General features: G+C 52.0%; 1 protein-coding gene across 1 annotated transcript in view; it reads right to left on the reverse strand.

The window, feature by feature from the left end:
* Positions 1 to 18,925, reverse strand: part of LOC132581717 (filamin-A-like) — a 165,876-nt gene that overhangs the window by 69,553 nt on the left and 77,398 nt on the right. Inside the window, 8 exon segments of the mRNA XM_060253110.1 lie at positions 2,515 to 2,538; positions 2,811 to 3,000; positions 4,225 to 4,381; positions 7,201 to 7,324; positions 7,418 to 7,588; positions 8,607 to 8,767; positions 13,669 to 13,831; positions 15,988 to 16,161. Of these exon segments, the coding sequence (XP_060109093.1) occupies positions 2,515 to 2,538; positions 2,811 to 3,000; positions 4,225 to 4,381; positions 7,201 to 7,324; positions 7,418 to 7,588; positions 8,607 to 8,767; positions 13,669 to 13,831; positions 15,988 to 16,161 (1,164 nt within the window).

An 18,925-nucleotide genomic window follows, 5' to 3' on the forward strand; every position in this document is an offset into this window, starting at 1 on the left:
TCACATCGTGAAAGGTTCGGTTCTATTTTTGTAAGTAAAATTTCTTTCTCTTGTCACCATCGGAGTCAGGTCATCTTTGTAATTTGCTTGAACAGCATTTCCCCCCTTAATCGGGAAATGTGGAGGATCGGGGATACTGTGTCAAGCAGGGGTGTCCAACATGCAGCCCGGGGGCTGAATCAGGCCCCCAGAGGGCTCCTATCAGGCCCTTGAGCAACTGGCTGCCATCTGCATCTTTCTTCTCCTCTCTTGCCTTCCTCTGCATCGCAGCTTGCTTTGCCAGACTTGCTCAATCGCACAGGAGCTACCGAGCAAAGCCTCTGTTTTCTCCACTGGCTGAGGCTCCTCCCTTGGAGAGGAAGGGGGGAGAGCTTGCTTCGCCAGACTCGCTCAATTGCACAAGCAGAGCTATTGAGCCAAGCCTCTCTTCCTTCTATTGGCCGAGGCTCATCCTCATTCCCTGAGGAGGGAGGGAAAGAGCCAGAGCTTTCTTTGCCCAGTTCTCTCAATCCCCCAAGAGAGATACAAAGAAAGCACCTTTTTTTTAAGAAAAAAGAAAACACCTGTGTTTTTTATAAGGTCTGTATCTCTGCTTCCAGGCATGACATTTTATGACACACATGGCCTGGTCAGATCTCATTTATGTCAGATGCAGCCCTCATAAAAAAATGAATTTGACGCCCTTGGTGTAAAGTTTCTGGGCTTCCAAGGCAAACTGATAATTTTTTACATATACATAAACGCACGAAGCTGTCTTCTACTTGGCCCAGCAGGTTCGTCTTGCCTAAGTCTGGCGGTGGCTCTCTGGGGTCTCAAGGCAGAAGTCTTTCCCATCCCCTCCTACCTGGCCCTTTTTTGAACTGGAGACGCTGGGGATTGAACTTGGGACCTTCTGCAAGCCACGCAGAGGCTCGGCCACTGAGCTGCAGCCACTGGGCTTAAAAAGCCGTTCTGCAGGACTACAGCTGAACAAAAAACTGCAGCTACCGGCTTCAACTCCCAGGGCCGCGACAGAACAGCACGCTTCCCTTTCGATCGAGGTCTTATTGCAAACGGGGAACAAGCCGTTGCCTACTGCAACTTTGCGTGCAAGAGGACCTGGGAGGGAAAGGGTTAAAGGGTCATTGGGGCACACCCAATTGGTTAGACGTTGAGCCTCTTCGGTGTTCCATCTTATACGGGCAAGGCCGGCGCACGGGAGTAAGGCCACGTAGGTGGCTGCCTAGGGCACCGCATTGCCACCCGCCAGCTGGCCTGCAGCGTCTTTCCTGCACCCGAGACTCGGGCAGAGGAAAGAAGCAGCTTGGCTGCAGTCCCAGGCTGCCTTCCCTTGCAGAGGAGGTAGCCTGAGACCGAGGCAGAGGCCCCACACCGCCTCTTTCCCCTGCCTACGACTTTCCTGCGCCGCGGGAAAGTCGAGGGGGGAGGCTTTGCATGCAAACGGGGCCATCCAGCCCCTCTCGGCTTCCCTGTGCCATGGGGAGGTTGAACATATATGAAGATACGAAGCTGCCTTATACTGAATCAGACCCTCGGTCCATCAAAGTTAGTATTGTCTACTCAGACTGGCAGCGGCTCTCCAGGGTCTCAAGCTGAGGTTTTTCACACCTATTTGCCGGGACCCTTTTAGTTAGAGATGCCGGGGATTGAACCTGGGACCTTCTGCTTACCAAGCAGATGCTCTACCACTGAGCCACCGTCCCTCCCCCAGTGAGGGTCCATCTAGTCCAGCCTCCTGTCTCACACAGTGGCCAACCAGTTCCTCTGGAGGGCCAACAACAAGGCACAGGTTGAGGTTGCATGGAGGGCAAAAACCCCAGCGCTGTCCCCATATATGGGACCTCTCTTCTTTTTCTCTCCTCCCTGGGCTTAGAGCTGTAGCGAGCGAAACCTTTTTGAAGTTAGCCAGCTCGCCGTAAGTTAAATGTCCCTACACGAATCTTATTGTGTAAGATGCGCTTCTATTTTTGCAAGTAAAACTCCTTTCTCCTGTTCCCGTCGGAGCCAGGAGTCACCTTTGCAAATCTGCTCAAACAGCACTGTCCTCCTTAAAAAAGAAACGGCAGAGGATCGGAGATGCCGCGTACGGCTTCTGCGCTTCCAAAACAAACGAGTTGCCTACCAACTCTGTATGGCTCTGCTCAGCTATGTATGGCTTTGCTCACTGCGCTGGATTCCTCGTCCGATGAAGTGTGCTTAAGAGCACACGAAAGCTTACGTTCTAAATAAAAATTGGGTAGGTCTTAAAAGGTGCCACTTGACTCCGGATTTTCAAAATATTTAACTCAATAGTTTTAGCACGAGTTCATTTCCGGTTTAGAGCCCGACATTTGGATCAGCTCTAATTTGAATTCCAGCACAGAGAGATGGGAGGGAGGGACTTCACCCCTCCCCCTTCCCTCGGGGCCGAAACAGAGGTGGAGTCTAATGCAGGCGCCGAGTCATGCAAGGGAAAGGTAGCCAAAGGGGTGAGCAAGCGGGGACACCGGGGGATGCCGCTGGCAAGCTGCTTACCTAGCCCGTGACCTCCAATCGACACTGAGGTGGAAGGGCAAAAGCAAGGGGAATCAAGTGAGATAAAGATTCACACGGAACAGTGCACAATTTTTTAAAAAAACGCACACACACAAGAGAGCACACGACGTGGCATTTCCCTCCCCCCGGTGGGTGAGCGGTGTGGCCGGACGTGCCCGGCAAAAGCGGTCGGTGTGTGAGGGGGCGTGGCGTCATTTCAGCGTGGCTCGCCCCACCCTCTGATCTCGCCCCACCTCCCTCTCCCACCCCAGCACTGGCCCCGAACGGCCTCTCACCTGTCACCGTACACTTGCTGGCGTCTCCAGTGGGCAGGGCCCGGATGCGGTAGGGCGAGTAAGGGATCTCGTCCCCGCCGTACTTGATGAGGATGGTGTAGCGGCCGGTCATGTCCGGGACGTACGAGACAGTGTAGGTGCCGTCCTGGTTGTCACGGATGGTGGCCTTTTTCGGCTTGCCTTCGGGATCCTAAACAGAGAAGAGGTGCGGGAAAGGGAAGACTCGTGGACGGAGGTGGTGGAAGCTGTCTAAATGTAAGCTAGGTTACAGTCCAGTGGCGCCTTCGAGACGGCCAAGCTATTTGCAGTAAAAGCTTTTAAGAGTTTCCTTCTTCAGGTACTTTAAAGTCCATTAGCACTTTAGAAACCAGCACAATGCCCTGACCTGGGTAGCCCAGGCAAGCCCGATCTCATCAGATCTCAGAAGCTAAGCAGGGCTGACTCTGGCAAGGACTTGGAATACCAGAGGCGGGAGGTGGGGGCAGGTTTTATTCAGCCACCTCTCTGGATATCCCGCAGGCCCCCAGTAGGGGTCAGTCACCAGCAGTGTTCTCTCTAAACCGATAGAAAGGCCTTCCCTTTTGGCCCAGGTTTATAGCAAGAGTCACCGACAGATGCGCTCACATTTTGATAGATCCAAGTAGGCAGCCGTGTTGGTCTGAAGCAGTAGAACAAAGTAGGAGTCGACTGCACCTTTAAGACCAACTTAGTTTTATTCAGAATGTAAGCTTTTGTGTGGGATAGAGAAGGCCGAGAAAGAAGTCCTTTTCTCCCTTTCTCACAAGACGATTTAGAAAGAAGGACGGGGTATAAATCTGCAGTCATCTTCTTCTTAAGCACACTTCATCGGACGAGGAATGCGGCACAGTGAGCAGAGCCATACATAGCCGGTAGGCAGTGGCCCAGAATGCAAAAGGGTACAGATTTAAGAACGCTCTCACATTTTGACATACTACTGTTTTGTTGCTTTCACATGCTCATGCTACTCAGATCAAAGGTTTGCTCAATTGGTTAATTTTACTGTTCTGTCACTGGATCTTATATTTGTACCATTTTACATTCTAAACCACTGCCTACCAGATAATTTTACTATTCTGTCATTGGTTCTTCAATCTGTACCCTTTTGCATTCTGGGCCACTGCCTACCAGCTACGTGTGGCTTTGCTCACCGTGCCGGATTCCTCGTCTGATGAAGCGTGCTTAAGAAGAAGACTGCAGATTTATACCCCGTCCTTCTCTCTAAACCGTCTTGTGAGAAAGGGAGAAAAGGACTTCTTTCTCGGCCTTCTCTATCCTGTAGCAGCTCCCACTATGGCCTTTGCCTTGCCCTCAACCCCGCAGTGAACAAGGCAATGCTTTATGCTGCCGAAAAGTCATCCTGAAGGGCCACACTCTGGCGAGGCCTTCCGCTCACCGTGATCTGGACCGCCAGAAGCCCTTCGCCCGCATCCTTTGCATCGATGGTAAACTCCACCGGCAGACTGGCTGGCACGCCTGTCGTGTTCAGCCCCGGCCCGCTGGCCTTCACCTTGCTGGCGTCGTGGGTGGGCAGGACCTTGACCTTGAACGGGCTGGAACGGAAAGAGGTTTGAGCCGCACTGCTGAGAAGCCCTCTTGTTACCTGAGCCACAGATTGTCCACCTGTCCGCCTCTCCACTCCAGTGGATGTTCTTGCTTCCCCCCTTTCTATTAAGCGGCCTCTTCTTACAACTCCGCTGGGAAATGCTCATTAAAACTTTGGGAAATGATTTTTCACTAGGCCAGTTTGGCCAGGGATCCTGGAGGTATTTTGCCATCTTCTGGGCATTAAAGCAAGGGTTACTGTGTGTGTGTGTAGGGCAGGGGTGGCCAAACTGTGGCTCAGGAACCACATGTGGCCCTTTCACACATATTGTGTGGCTCTCAAAGTCCCCGCTCCCTGTCAGCTGGCTTGGAAAATGCATTTAAAGTTATAGTTGTTTTCTTTCCACCTCTCCCTCCCTCCTTCGCAGCTCTCAAACATGATGTTCATGTCTTAGGATTCTCAAACATCTGATGTTCATATCTTGCAGCTCTCAAACATCTGACTTATGTGGCTCTTTATGTTAAGCAAGTTTGGCCACCCCTGGTGTAGCGGGGGGGAAGGGGGGGTAGGTTGTGAATTTCCTGCATTGCGCAGGGGGTTGGACTAGATGACCCTGGAGTCCCTTCCAACTCTATGATTCTAAGTGAAAGCTGTAGGTTTCGGCCTAGCGGTGAGGCTTATTCTCGCCTTTTCACTGTGATTGGAAAGGAAGCTGGCCTTACAGACAGAAGCTGACGAGTGTCAAAGCCATCTGTCAAACTTGGGCGCTGCTCGAGTGCAGAACGTGTTTTCCTCTAACCTCGGGAAGGCATCGGATTTGCTTTTGTCAACGTACAGCCAAGGCGAGAGCTCCCAGGCCAGCTCTGTCCCACTCAGTGGGTTTGTGGCTCACAGCCAATTCACAGACAGGCTAACTACAGCAACCTCAAGTCACGCTGCGGGTTGTCCTATGGAAGCACTACTTCAGATACAGTAGAAAAGGGCAAAAATCCAGTGGCACCTTAAAGAAGAAGATGATGATATCTGGTTTATATCCCGCCCTCCACTCCGAATCTCAGAGTGGCTCACAGTCTCCTTTATCTTCCTCCCCCGCAACGGACACCCTGAGAGAGCTCTTCCAGCAGCTGCCCTTTCAAGGACAACCTTTATGAGCGCTATGGCTGACCCAAGGCCATTCCAGCAGCTGCAAGTGGAGGAGGGGGGAATCAAACCCTGTGAGGTGGGTGGGGCTGAGAGAGCTCTCCCAGAAGCTGCCCTTTCAAGGACAACTCATACAAGAGCGATGGCTGACCCAAGGCCATTCCAGCAGCTGCCAGTGGAGGAGTGGGGAATCAAACCCTGTGAGGTGGGTGGGGCTGAGAGAGCTCTCCCAGAAGCTGCCCTTTCAAGGACAACTCCTATAAGAGCTATGGCTGACCCAAGGCCATTCCAGCAGCTGCCAGTGGAGGAGTGGGGAATCAAACCGTGTGAGGTGGGTGGGGCTGAGAGAGCTCTCCCAGAAGCTGCCCTTTCAAGGACAACTCCTACAAGAGCTATGGCTGACCCAAGGCCACTCCAGCAGCTGCCAGTGGAGGAGTGGGGAATCAAACCCTGTGAGGTGGGTGGGGCTGAGAGAGCTCTCACAGCAGCTGCCCTTTCAAGGACAACCTCTGCCAGGGCTATGGCTGACCCAAGGCCATGCTAGGAGGTGCAAGTGTAGGAGTGAAGGAATTGGGAATCAAACCTGGTTCTCCCAGATCTGCACTTCACCACTACACCAAACTGGCTCCAAACAAAATTTGTGGCAGAGTATGAGCTTCCGTGAGTCACTGCTCACTTCTTCAGACAGCTTTTCCTTGCCAGAAATTCTGTTAGTCTTTACAGTGCTCCTGGACTCTCGCTCTTTTCTGCTGCTACAGACAGACTGACACGGCTGCCCATCTTGATTTTTTTCAAGATAGGTACAGACCACAGGGAAAAATGGGATTGCATCTTTTCACTTTTTCTTTGTACCCTTGCTCAGCCTGAGTACTAGAATAGACCTGGTGCATTTCTGTCTCTCCCAATTATTAAACCTTCTTATATTTTGAATGCTCTCGAGCATGGGTGGCCAAACTATGGCTCGGGAGCCACATGTGGCTCTTTCACACGCATCATGTGGCTCTTGAAGCCCCCACTGCCCCGTCGGCTGGCTTGGAAAAGGCATTTCTCTCTTGAAATCACTTCTCCAAGCCCAGCCAGCCAGCAGCTTGGAGAATGCATTTAAAATTGAAGTTGCTTTCTTTCTACCTCCCCCTCATCTATTTGCCTTCCTTCCTTCCTGTCTCGTGGCTCTCAAACATCTGACATTCATATCTTGCAGCTCTCAGACATCTGACATTTATTCTTTGCGGCTGTTACGTTAAGCAAGTTTGGCCATACTTGCTCTGGAGCCTGACTTCTGGAAACACACTGTGCCTACTTCGTCTTACTGTCTGAGCTGCGCTAACAGGGGAGGGTGGTGGGGCAGTTTGCCATCCCTGGAACACAACAGACCTCCCTCATGCTAGCACGGCAGCTAGACAAGAGACTTAAAAATAGCAATGCGGGTACAGAGTGCAAGACATGCAACTCTTTAGAAGGGGACACCTCTTGGTGGATACTCTTAGCAGGGGACACTCTCAGTATTGCTGGTAGCAATGGGTATTACCAAGTTGGTTTGGAGGCAGTGCAGGGGAACGGAGTGGTGTCACCAAGTGGAGACCCTGAGAAAGCTTCAGGGCCTTCCCGGGGGCCAACCCTAAGGACTGGGAGGAGCCTACAAACCCATTACTACACATCCGGCAATGGCCTGAAGGACAGAAATACCTGCGGGGCACCTCCTCATCTCCGTAGTGTACCGCGATGCTGTACGGACCCTCCCGACTTGGAATGTAGTTTGCCGTCTGCGTGCCATCAGCGTTGTCCACAATGTCCACAGGCTCAACCACTCCTGCAAGAGGGGGAAAAAAGCATTGTGTGAGCAGCTGAAGAGAGCGGAAATGCAGGAAGACATTGCTTGAGACATCCGAGTGGGACACATTACCTTTTGGGCCTTGGACTTTCACCTGGAGGGGTGCCACACCGGCCTTACTGGTGTCCACGGTGAAGGACTGAGGCACGTTGGCTCTGACCACACCAGGGGTGAGGCCAGGGCCTGAACATTTGACTTTGGAAGAATCCACCACATCGTTCACGGGCACTTTGAATGGGCTCCCTGTGGAGGAGAAGAAATTGGATAAGGCTCCAGACATGGACCACTGGTGTGATCTAGTAAGGCTCTTCTGATGTTCTTATGAAAGTCTTGGGCTCTCTGTCTTGTTGTTGGCTGGTTGGCTACTGTGTGAGGCAGGATGCTGGACTAGATGGACCACTGGTCTGATCCAGCAGGGCTCTTCTGATGTTCTTATGAAGGCCTCGGCCTCTATGCCCTGTTGTTGGCTCTCCAGAGGAACTGGTTGGCCACTGTGTGAGACAGGATGCCGGACTAGATGGACCACTGGTCTGATCCAGCAGGGCTCTTCTGATGTTCTTATGAAGGCCTCGGCCTCTATGCCCTGTTGTTGGCCCTCCAGAGGAACTGGTTGGCTACTGTGTGAGGTAGGATGCTGGACTAGATGGACCACCAGTCTGATCCAGCAGGGCTCTTCTTATGTTCTTATGAAGGTCTCAGCCTCTCTGCCCTGTTGTTGGCCCTCCAGAGGAACTGGTTGGTCACTGAGTGAGACAGGAGGCTGGACTAGATGGATCCTCACAGGTCTAACCCAGCAGGGCTCTTCTGTTGTTCTCCTCAGGGGAAGGCCTCAGCCTCTCTGCCCTGTTGTTGGCCCTCCAGAGGAACTGGTTGGGTCCTGTGTGAGCCAGGATCCTGGCTTAAATCGACTCTCACTGGCCTGATCCAGCAGGGCATTTCTGGGGTTCTTATGGGCACAAGGAAGAGCTGACAAGTGGGCAAGGGAAGGACACACAGGGAATGGGAGGGAGGGCACGTGTCTGGGCCTGGTCGGGGGTAAAAGACGGGAGGGGGCTCTGGGAATTCTCTGCCCAAGGACCCCCAAAATCTGCAACTGTGCCTGATGACACCCATACTCTCTGGGGCGAGATTGCTAACTAACCATCACCTGGAAGACCCAGAAGGAGGAAAGAGGAAGCAATCCTGCATCAAGAACTGCTCAGCTCACATAGCTATGGATCCCACGCTGTTTCTATGGCTACCATCCCTCCATCCCAAGTACCTGGCACTTGGTGGCCGCCATAAGTGACATTGAGGTTGTAGGTGCCGGGCTCGTAGGGGATGTACTCCACGGAGCAGCTGCCGTCTTTGTTGTCCGTGCATGACATCTTGGCCTCGGAGGGACCTTCGACAGCGAGGCCGAGCCCACCGGTACCAGCGCCCCTGAAAAAGGGAGACATTCGGCCCGCTGACGTGTGCAGCCGCACCCAGACGATTACTCAAACCAGTGTGAAGTTAGAAGTGAAGCAGGAGACTCCTCCTCGGGAAGGAGATGAAGTATTAAAGCAGGGGTCCCCAAACATTTTGAGCCTGTTGGCACCTTTGAAATTCTGACACAGCATGGGGGTCGCAGCCACAAAATGGCTGCCACAGGAAGATGATGATACTGGATTTATATCCTGCCCTATACTCTGAATCTCAAGTGGCTCACACTCTCCTTTCCCTTCCTCCCCCACAACAGACACCCTGTGAGGTGGGTGGGGCTGAGAGGGCTCTCACAGCAGCTGCCCTTTCAAGGACAGAGTCTCAGAGCGGCCTACAATCTCTTATATCTTCTCCCCCCACAACAGACACCCTGTGAGGTGGGTGGGGCTGAGAGGGCTCTGACAGAAGATGCCTTTTTAAGGACAGAGACTCAGAGTGGCCTACAATATCTTTTCCCTTCCCCCACAACAGACACCCTGTGAGGTGGGTGGGGCTGAGAGGGCTCTGACAGAAGATGCCCTTTTAAGGACAGAGACTCAGAGTGGCTTACAATCTCTTTTCCCTTCCTCCCCCACAACAGACACCCTGTGAGGTGGGTGGGGCTGAGAGGGCTCTGACAGAAGATGCCCTTTTAAGGACAGAGTCTCAGAGCAGCCTACGATCCCCTTTCCCTTCCTCCCCCAAAACAGACAGCCTGTGAGATGGGTGGGAATGAGAGAGCTCTCATAGAAGCTGCCCTTTCGAGGACAGAGTCTCAGAACAGCCTTCTCCCCTACTCCCCCACAACAGACACCCTGTGAGGTGGGTGGGGCTGGGAGAGCTCTGACAGAAGAGGCCCTTTTAAGGACAGAGTCTCAGAGCAGCCTACAATCTCCTTTCCCTTCCTCCCCCACAACAGACCCTCCTGTGAGGTGGGTGGGGCTGAGAGAGCTCTCCTAGAAGCTGCTCTTTTCAAGGACAGCTCTGCAAGAACCATGGCTGACCCAAGGCCATTCCAGCAGCTGCAAGTGGAGGAGTGGGGAATCAAACCCGGTTCTCCCAGATAAGAGTCCACGCACTTCACCACTACACCAGACTGGCTCACAAAATGGCTGCCACAGCTTACCAGAGCCTTGCACTGTGGCGGCAACCATTACCAAAGAAATTTAAAAAAAAAATCAGCACAGCCAATCGTGCAATGGTGAATCATGAGTCCTTTTAGGCAAAGCCCCAGCAGCCCCCCCCCCCCTTTCTAAAAACACTTGGTGAATGCCAGGAAAGGGGCAGCTCGTCCGGGACCCCTGAATTAAAGGAAAGTCAACAGAAAGCTACAGATATTATAGTGGCGGGCCTACTGTCCCCAACAGTCTTCAAAAGTCCTTGATTTTTACTAACGTTTGAGAGCAGGTTAGTTAGGCCTACTCATTTAGAAATCGTGTGTCAATGACTGTCTTAAAAGCAAACGACGGAGGTGCCTAGCAGGGTTCCTTCTAAGCTGAGTTAGCTTGAGCTACCTCACAGATTTTCAGCCTCTGGCTCACACCTTTTTGTCTTCGCTCAGGAAAAATGGCTCTAGAGCAAACTAATTGATGCCGTCGCTCACCACTTTCATGCCAGTAGTTCACAAAGTAGGATTTTCGCTCACAAGACTTTGCAGCTTAGAGGGAACGTTGGTGCCTAGATGTTTTTTTTTTTTTTGTATCAGGAACTCCTTTGCCTATTAGGCCACACACTCCCAATGTAGCCAATCCTTCTGGAGCTTACAGTAGGCCTTGTACGAAGAGCCCTGTAAGCTCTTGGAGGATTGGCTACATCAGGGAGGTGTGGCCTAATATGCAAAGGAGTTTCTGCTAGAATTCCGCCCCTGGGCCACACACCCCTGATGCAGCCAATCCTCCTGGAGCTTACAGTAGGCCCTGTAAGAAGAGCCCTGTAAACTCTTATGAATGGTCCATCTAGTCCTAGAGTTTAAGACTGTAAGAGGACTGGCTACACCAGGGTGGTGTTGCCTCATAGGCAAAGGAGTTCCTGCTACATATATCAAAAAAAAAGCCCTGAAAGAGTAATCCAAGGAAGTGGGCATGGACACGAAAACTCATACTTCGAACAAAACTTTCTTGGTTGCAGGGCATTTCTTGTAGCAGGGACTCCTTTGCATATTAGGCCACACCCCTCTGATGTAGCCTATCCTCCAAGAGCTTACAGGGCTCTTCTGATAGGGCCTACTGTAAGCGTCAGTAGGAGTGGCTATGTGACGGAACCGCCCCGATTCTGCCTTCAGACCCGGTCCCGTCAACTCCCTTTTGAGTCGCCAACTCCTGAAGAGAGCTAATCTTCTTCCCGCCACTAGGGCACACTGCCACCACCTGCTCAATTTAGGGGTTCCTGACCGAGAGGAACAGGACTCCCAATCCCCCGAGCCAGTTCTGAGGCCTGGCCTCAAGGTCCTCTTGAGGACCAGTTTGGTGTAGTGGTGAAGTGCGCGGACTCTTATCAATCAATCAATCATTTTATTTATATCCCGCCCTCCCCGCCAAGGCAGGCTCAGGGCGGCTAACAACATCAGTCAATACAGTGAGTTATACAATGATTTAAACAATAGCTAACAATTTAATTTAAATTCTAAAAACAATAAAACAATAAAATTAACATCTTGGTGCTATTCCAGCAGATGGTAAGAATCATTTAAGCAGTCTCTCAGACTTTTAGTCGGTGAAGACGGTGAAGGCTTCACCGAAGAGGATGGTCTTGCAGGCCCTGCGGAACTGTTCAAAGTCCCGCAGGGCCCGCACTTCTTCCGGGAGCTGGTTCCATAGGTGTGGAGCTACAACGGAGAAAGCCCGGGTACGGGTACTCTGCAGTTTTGCTTCCTTCGGCCCGGGGATAGTCAGCAGGTTCTTCCCTGCTGACCTCAGTGCTCTCTGGGGTTCGTATGGGGAAAGACGGTCCCGCAGGTAGGCAGGTCCTCGGCCATATAGGGCTTTAAAGGTGATAACCAGCACTTTGTAACGAATCCGGTATGTAACTGGTATGTAACTGGTAGCCAGTGCAGTCCGCACAGCCCTGGCTTTATGTGCTCCCACTTTGGGAGCCCCAATAGCAGCCTAGCCGCCGCGTTCTGCACCAGCTGCAGCTTCTGGGTTCGGCACAAAGGCAGCCCCATGTAGAGGGCATTACAGTAATTCAGTCTCGAGGTGACCGTTGCATGAATCACTGTTGCTAGGTCCTGGCGCTCTAGGAAGGGGGCCAACTGCCTTGCCCACCTTAAATGAAAGAAGGCTGACTTAGCAGTGGCTAAGTTGATAGTGAAGGCTCATTGATAGTGAAGGCTCCAGTAGAACTCCCAAGCTCCTGACCCGGCGCACCGCTTTCAGCGGCGCCCCGTCAAAAACTGGGAGAGGTATTTCCCTCCCCAGAGCGCCCCAGCCCACGCAAAGGACTTCTGTCTTCACTGGGTTTAGCTTCAGCCCACTCAGCCTTAACCAGGTTGCCATGGCCTGCAGTGCCAGGTCCAAATTCCCTGGGACGCAGCCAGGCCGGCCATCCATTAACCGATATCTGGGAGAACCGGGTTTGATTCCCCACTCCTCCACTTGCACCTGCTGAGATGGCCTTGGGTCAGCCATAGCTTTCATAGAAGCTGTCCTTGAAAGGGCAGCTGCTGTAAAAGCACTCTCAGCCCCACCTACCTCACAGGGTGTTTGTTGTGGGTGGGGGGGAGGTTGAGGAGATTGTGACCGCTCTGAGACTCTGAGATTCAGAGTATACGGCGGGATATAAATGTAATATCTTCTTCTTAAGTGTGTAGACTCTTATCTGGGAGAACCAGGTTTGATTCCCCACTCCTCCACTTGCAGCTGCTGGAATGGCCTTGGGTCAGCCATAGCTCTGGCAGAGGTTGTCCTTGGAAGGGCAGCTTTTGGGAGAGCTCTCTCAGCCCCACCTACCTCACAGGGTGTTTGTTGTGGGGGGGGGGAGGTAGAGGAGATTGTGACCTCTCTGAGACTCTGAGATTCAGAGTATAGGGCGAGATATAAATCCAAAATCATCATCTTCTTCTGCCAACCCAGCACCTGGTTATGGCAGAGACCAAAGTCCTTCTTTGGGAGACCCCTGGAGGATTGGCACCCTTGCCAACTGTGTGCCTCCCCCCCCCCTCTTCCCTGAACTCTCTTCCTGCAGTAGCGTGGTCTAAGGCGGTTGGGGAACCTATGTGTTACAGAGGGGACTACCTTTTTTAAACAGACAAAATATTTATTTAAAATTTATAACTATATACAAGCATTATAAAATAGTGAACAGAAGTAATAAATGAAAGCAGAGATAAACGCTCCTGCTATACAACTGGCCCTGACCATACCGTCCACAACCGACTCATCAGTCACCAAGACTCAAATCAAACTCTCCACTGTCAGCTTCCCCTGACAACTTTTAACTGCCCGTTTCCCTCCAAAAACCTCTAATATAAAACCCAGCTCCCTCCCAGGCACTGGTTTTCCCTCCTGCAGCCTTCTGGGAGACCAGCCTGAAAAACTTCCCGTCTCTCGAGGAGGCCTCCTCAGAAGTGCTGCTTCCAGACAGGAGGCGAGGAGGAAGGAGGAACAGACTAGGCCAAAGCCTTGCCTAGAGTTTAAGACTCCTCTAGCCAACTCCCAGACAAGCACAGGCCTAAAATGGTGTTTCTCCACAGGCTACATCAGGGGTGTGTGGCCTAATAGGTAAAAAAGTTCCTGCTACAAAAAAAAAGCCCTGGTCAAAACTCCCTTTTTCAGAAAACCGAGTGTGCTATGCTAGTAAAAAGCAGATCCTGAGCTCTAAACTCCAAGCACCTCCAGCAAGCTGCTACGACACCCTTGCGTCGCCAGCCTCCTGTTTTTTACCTGGTCTCCACTGTGAATTTGTTGGGCTTGTTGGTCGTGCCGCTCTGGATGCCAGGGCCGTGGACGCGGACCCTTGTGGGGTCACAGCCTTCTGTTACTGGGACGCGGAAGGGGCTGTTGGGCACCGGGCTGCCATCGTAGGTCACATCAATGGAGTGGACACCTGGAGCAGAGAGCGGAAAGGTGCATCAGGAAAAAGAAACTGGATTTATATTCCACCCTCCACTCCGAATCTCAGAGTCCCAGAGCGGCTCGCAAATCTCCTCTGCCTTCCACCCCCGCAACAGATACCCTGGGAGGTGGATGGAGCTGAAAGATTTCTGACAGAAGCTGCCCTTTCACGGACAGCTCTGCGAGAGCTATGGCTGACCCAAGGCCATTGCAGCAGGTGCAAGTGGAGGAGTGGGGTATCAAACCCGGTTCTCCCAGGTAATTACTACACCAAATGGCTCTACGCCAAGTAGACATCCCACCCCGGAACTTGTCCCGTCAACGAGTTTTGCAAACGCAACCAGTTGGGAGTATAAAAAGCACTGTCAAGTCCAGTCCAAATTCAGTTACAGTGACCTCAGAAAGGGCTTTCAAGACAAACAGAGGCGGTTTGCCATGGCCTTCCTGTGCAGAGCCTTTCTTGGTGGTCTCCCGTCCAAGTACCCACCCTGCTTAGCTTCCAACTTCTGGTGACCCCAGCAAGGGCCTTTCAAGGCAAGTGAGAAGCAGAGGCGGTTGGCCGTGGCCTTCCTCAACAGAGCCTTCCTTGGTGGTTCCTCATCCAAGTTCTAACCATGTTTGGCTTCAACTTATGGTAAACCCAGCAAAGGGCTTTCCTGGCAATCGAGGAGCAGAGGCGGTTGGCCATTGCCTTCCTCTGCAGAGCCTTACTTGGTGGTTCCCCACCCAAGTCCTGACATCGCTTAGCTTCTCAGATCTGACAAGATCAGGCTGTACCAGGGGAGGCCAAACCTGCTTAATGTAAGAATAAATGTCAGATGCTTGAGAGCTGTGAGACATGAATGTCAGAGGGAGGAAGGGAGGGAGGAGGAAGGAAGGGAGGAAGGAAGGAAGGAAATCGATGGGGGAGGGGGAAAGAAAACAACTTTAACTTTAAATGCCTTCTCCAAGCTGGGCAATGGGGTGGTGGGTGCTTCAAGAGCCGCACAATATGCGTGAAAGAGCCACATGTGGCTCCCAAGCGGCAGCTTGGCCACCGAGGGCGGGATATAAATCCAATATCTTCTTCTAAAATGTCTCATAAACATAATACATAAAATAGAGGGTCGTAACTCTGACAATAATATAGCCAAAGGCCACAGTTCAGCAGTTGGTATGACTTCAGCTAGTTAACACCACGGAGTCCAGCTTCCGCCACCTTTGGCAGCTCAGCATTTGGCAAGGGAGGCTGTTTGCTGGGGTGTGGAATCACGGCACAGCCCAGGCGTGGCTCATTCATGCATATTGTGCGGTTCTTGAAGCCCCTACTACACTGCTGGCCAGCTTGGAAATGGCATTTTAAGGTGCCCATTGCTTCCACAGCCATTCCCATAGCGTGCAAGTCTGGTATGGATTGCGCCTTCTAGGTTATCCTGACTAGAGGGGATGGGCCTTAAGCTTGGACATTCACTGCCCAATAATAATTTATCATCCTATGGCATGGTGTGTAGAATAGCCAGGAGTTCCTAAGGTCATCTGGCAGCCAGACGTTCTAGCTCTTGTAGCATTATGCACTCAGTACGGTCTACTCAGACTGGCAGTAGCTCTCCAGGGTCTTTCCCATAAATTACTGCTTGGTCCTTTTGACTGGAGATGCTGAGGATTGAACCTGGGACCTTCTGCATGACAAGCAGAGGCTCTGCAACTGAGCCAGGGTATCAGCTCAAGGTCTTTCCCATCATCTCCTGCCTGGTCCTTTTAACTGGAGATGCCAGGGATTGAACCTGGGATCTTCTGCAAGCCAAGCAGAGGTTCTGTCACTGAGCCAGGGTCTCAGGTCAAGGTCTTTCCCATCACCTTCTGCCTGGTCCTTTTAACTGGAGATGCCAGGGATTGAACCTGGGACCTTCTGCACGCCAAGCAGAGGCTCGGCCACTGAGCCAGGGTCTCAGGTCAAGGTCTTTCTTACCACCTGGTCCTTTTGACTTGAGATGCTGCGGCTTGAACCTGCTACTTTCTACATGCAAAGCAGAGGCTCTGCCACTGAGCCATAGCCCTTCCCCTTTCTCATTGTTCTTTCTCGCCTTTCAAATTTAGGTGAACCTTCAGATGATCACTAGTGTCCGCCCCACCAGCCTCGGATGCCTGTCCCCACTTAGTGAGTCTCACCATCTTCATAAGGTGTGTACTCCACGTGGTAGGTGCCATCTCCGTTGTCGCGCACATAGCTGTCCGTCAGGTTTCCAGAGGGGTTGGACACCCTTGTTTTGATGTGAGGCCCTCCGGCCTTGGTCAAAGGCCGCGCGTCCACATTGAATTCCGTAGTGGCCTCACGGAACACACCTGGGGGAGCAGAAACAGCGTCAGAAGCTAAATCATGCGGGTGGGGAGCATGTGGAGGTCACCTCTTCCTGGTGCCACACCACTCACACGTCCTGTCTTTGGCAGGCTCTAGATCAGGCGAAGCAGTCCCGTGGCACAGAGTGGTAAAGCTGCAATACTGCAGTCTTAAGCTCTGCTCACGACCTGAGTTCAATCCTGGCGGAAGCTGGGTTTTCAGGTAGCCAGCTGGAGATTGACTCAGCCTTCCATCCTTCCGAGGTTGGTCAAATGAGACCCAGCTTGCTGGGGGGGAAGTGTAAATGACTGGGGAAGGCCACGGCAAACCACCCCGTAAAAAGTCTGCCATGAAAACTTTGTGAAAGCAACGTCACCCCAGAGTCGGAAATTACTGATGCTTGCACAGGGGACTACCTTTACCATTTTTTTTTAGATTAGGGGTGGCCAAACTGCGGCTCAGGAGCCACATGTGACTCTTTCACACATTCTGCGTGGCTCTCCAAACCAAGCCAGCTGGTGGCTTGGAGAATGCATTTAAAGTTAAAAGTTGCTCTCTTGCCACCTCTCTCTCCCCATCTACCTTCCTTCCTGCCGGCCGGCTTTCAGACATCTGATGTTCATGTGTAGCGGCTCTCAAAGATCCAAGTTCTTATGTTAAGCAAGTTTGGCCACCCCAATCGAGATCTAACACTCAAGAAATTGCCAGTGGGAAATTTGGAAAAGTGTGTTTGTGGGGGGGAGGTGCATTAAAAACCTCTCCTGAAAGATTCTATTACAGGATGAGAAAAAAATGCCATTTAAGGCAATAGAGGGTTATTACGGATTTACTATCTACAGTAATACTATTCTCCTTTTGTCCTTAATAAATACAATTTCAGGGTTGCCAGGCTCCAGTTGGGGCCTGAAGATCTCCTGGGTTCTGGAAAGAGCCAGTTTGTGTAGTGGTGAAGTATGCAGACTCCTATCTGGGAGAACCGAGTCTGATTCCACACTCCTCTGCTTGCACCTGCTGGAATGGCCTTGGGTCAGCCATAGCTCTGGCAGAGGTTGTCTTTGAAAGGGCAGCTGCTGTGAGAGCCCTCTCAGCCCCACCCACCTCACAGGGTTTGATTCCCCACTCCTCCGCTTGCAGCTGCTGGAATGGCCTTGGGTCAGACATAGCTCTTGTAGTTGTCCTTGAAAGGGCAGCTGCTGTGAAAGCCCTCTCAGCCCCACCCACTTCACAGGGGTCTGTTGTGGGGGAGGAAGATAAAGGCGATTGTGAGCTGCTCTGAGACTCTGAGTGGAGGCTGGGATATAAATCCAGTATCATCATCATCATCTTCCTCTCCAGATGACAGAGATTAGCTCCCCTGGAGAAAATGGGTGCTCTGGGGAGTGGACTCTATGGCCCTCTATAGCAGGGGTGACCAAAAACTGTGGCTCAGGAGCCACATGTTGCTTTTTCACACACACCATGTGACTCTTGAAGCCCCCACTGCCCAAGCAGCTAACATAATAATAATAATAATAATTTTTATTTATATCCCGCCCTCCCCGCCAAGGCAGGCTCAGGGCGGCTTGAAGAAGGCGGTTCTCTCTTTAAATCACTTCTCCAAGCCAAGCCAGCCAGTGACTTGGGAGAATGAATTTAAAGTTGCTTTCTTCCCAGCTCTGCATCCCTCCCCCCTCTATTTGCCTTCCTGCCTTCCTTCCTGTCTTGCAGCTCTCAAGAAGATGATGATGATGATATTGGATTTATATCCCGCCCTCCACTCCGAAGAGTCTCAGAGCGGCTCACAATCTCCTTCATCTTCCTCCCCCACAACAGACATCCTGTGAGGTAGATGAAGATATTGGATTTATATCCCGCCCTCCACTCCGAAGAGTCTCAGAGCGGCTCACAATCTCCTTCATCTTCCTCCCCCACAACAGACACCCTGTGCGGTAGATGAAGATATTGGATTTATATCCCCCCTCCACTCCGAAGAGTCTCAGAGCAGCTCACAATCTCCTTCATCTTCCTCCCCCACAACAGACATCCTGTGAGGTGGGTGGGGCTGGAAAGGGCTCTCACAACAGCTGCCCTTTCAAGGACAGGGTCTCAGAGAGGCCTACAATCTCCTTTCCCTTCCTCCCCCACAACAGACACCCTGCTAGGTGGGTGGGGCTGAGAGGGCTCTCCCAGAAGCTGCCCTTTCAAGGACAGGGTCTCAGAACGGCCTATAATCTCCTTTCCCTTCCTCCCCCACAACAGACACCCTGTGAGGTGGGTGGGGCTGAGAGAGCTCTCCCAGAAGCTGCCCTGTCAAGGACAGGGTCTTAGAGTGACCTACAATCTTTTTTCCTTTCCTCCCCCACACCCTGTGAGGTGGGTGGGGCTGAGAGAGATCTCCCAGAAGCTGCCCTGTCAAGGACAACTCCTACGAGAGCTATAGCTGACCCAAGGCCATACCAGCAGGTGCAAGTGGAGGAGTGGGGAATCAAACCCGGTTCTCCCAGATAAGGGTCAGCACCACTACACCAAACTGGCTCTCCAATAAATGTCAAGCATCTGACATTTATTCTATGCGGCTCTTACATTAAACAAGTTTGGCCACCCCTGCCCTATAGCCTGCTGAGGTCCTCCCCCACAAACCTCCCCCCCCACCCTATGACTCTCCCAGCCTCTGCAATATATACTTTCATAGAAAATACAATGTTTTTGAAAGAAAAAAACCCCATGTAGCTTCATGTCTACAGTGGTCTCCCAACACACTGCAGAATGCTCAGTTTGGCCCCAGCCACA

Source organism: Heteronotia binoei, chromosome 13, assembly GCF_032191835.1.
Source record: "Heteronotia binoei isolate CCM8104 ecotype False Entrance Well chromosome 13, APGP_CSIRO_Hbin_v1, whole genome shotgun sequence".
Lineage (NCBI taxonomy): Eukaryota > Metazoa > Chordata > Lepidosauria > Squamata > Gekkonidae > Heteronotia > Heteronotia binoei.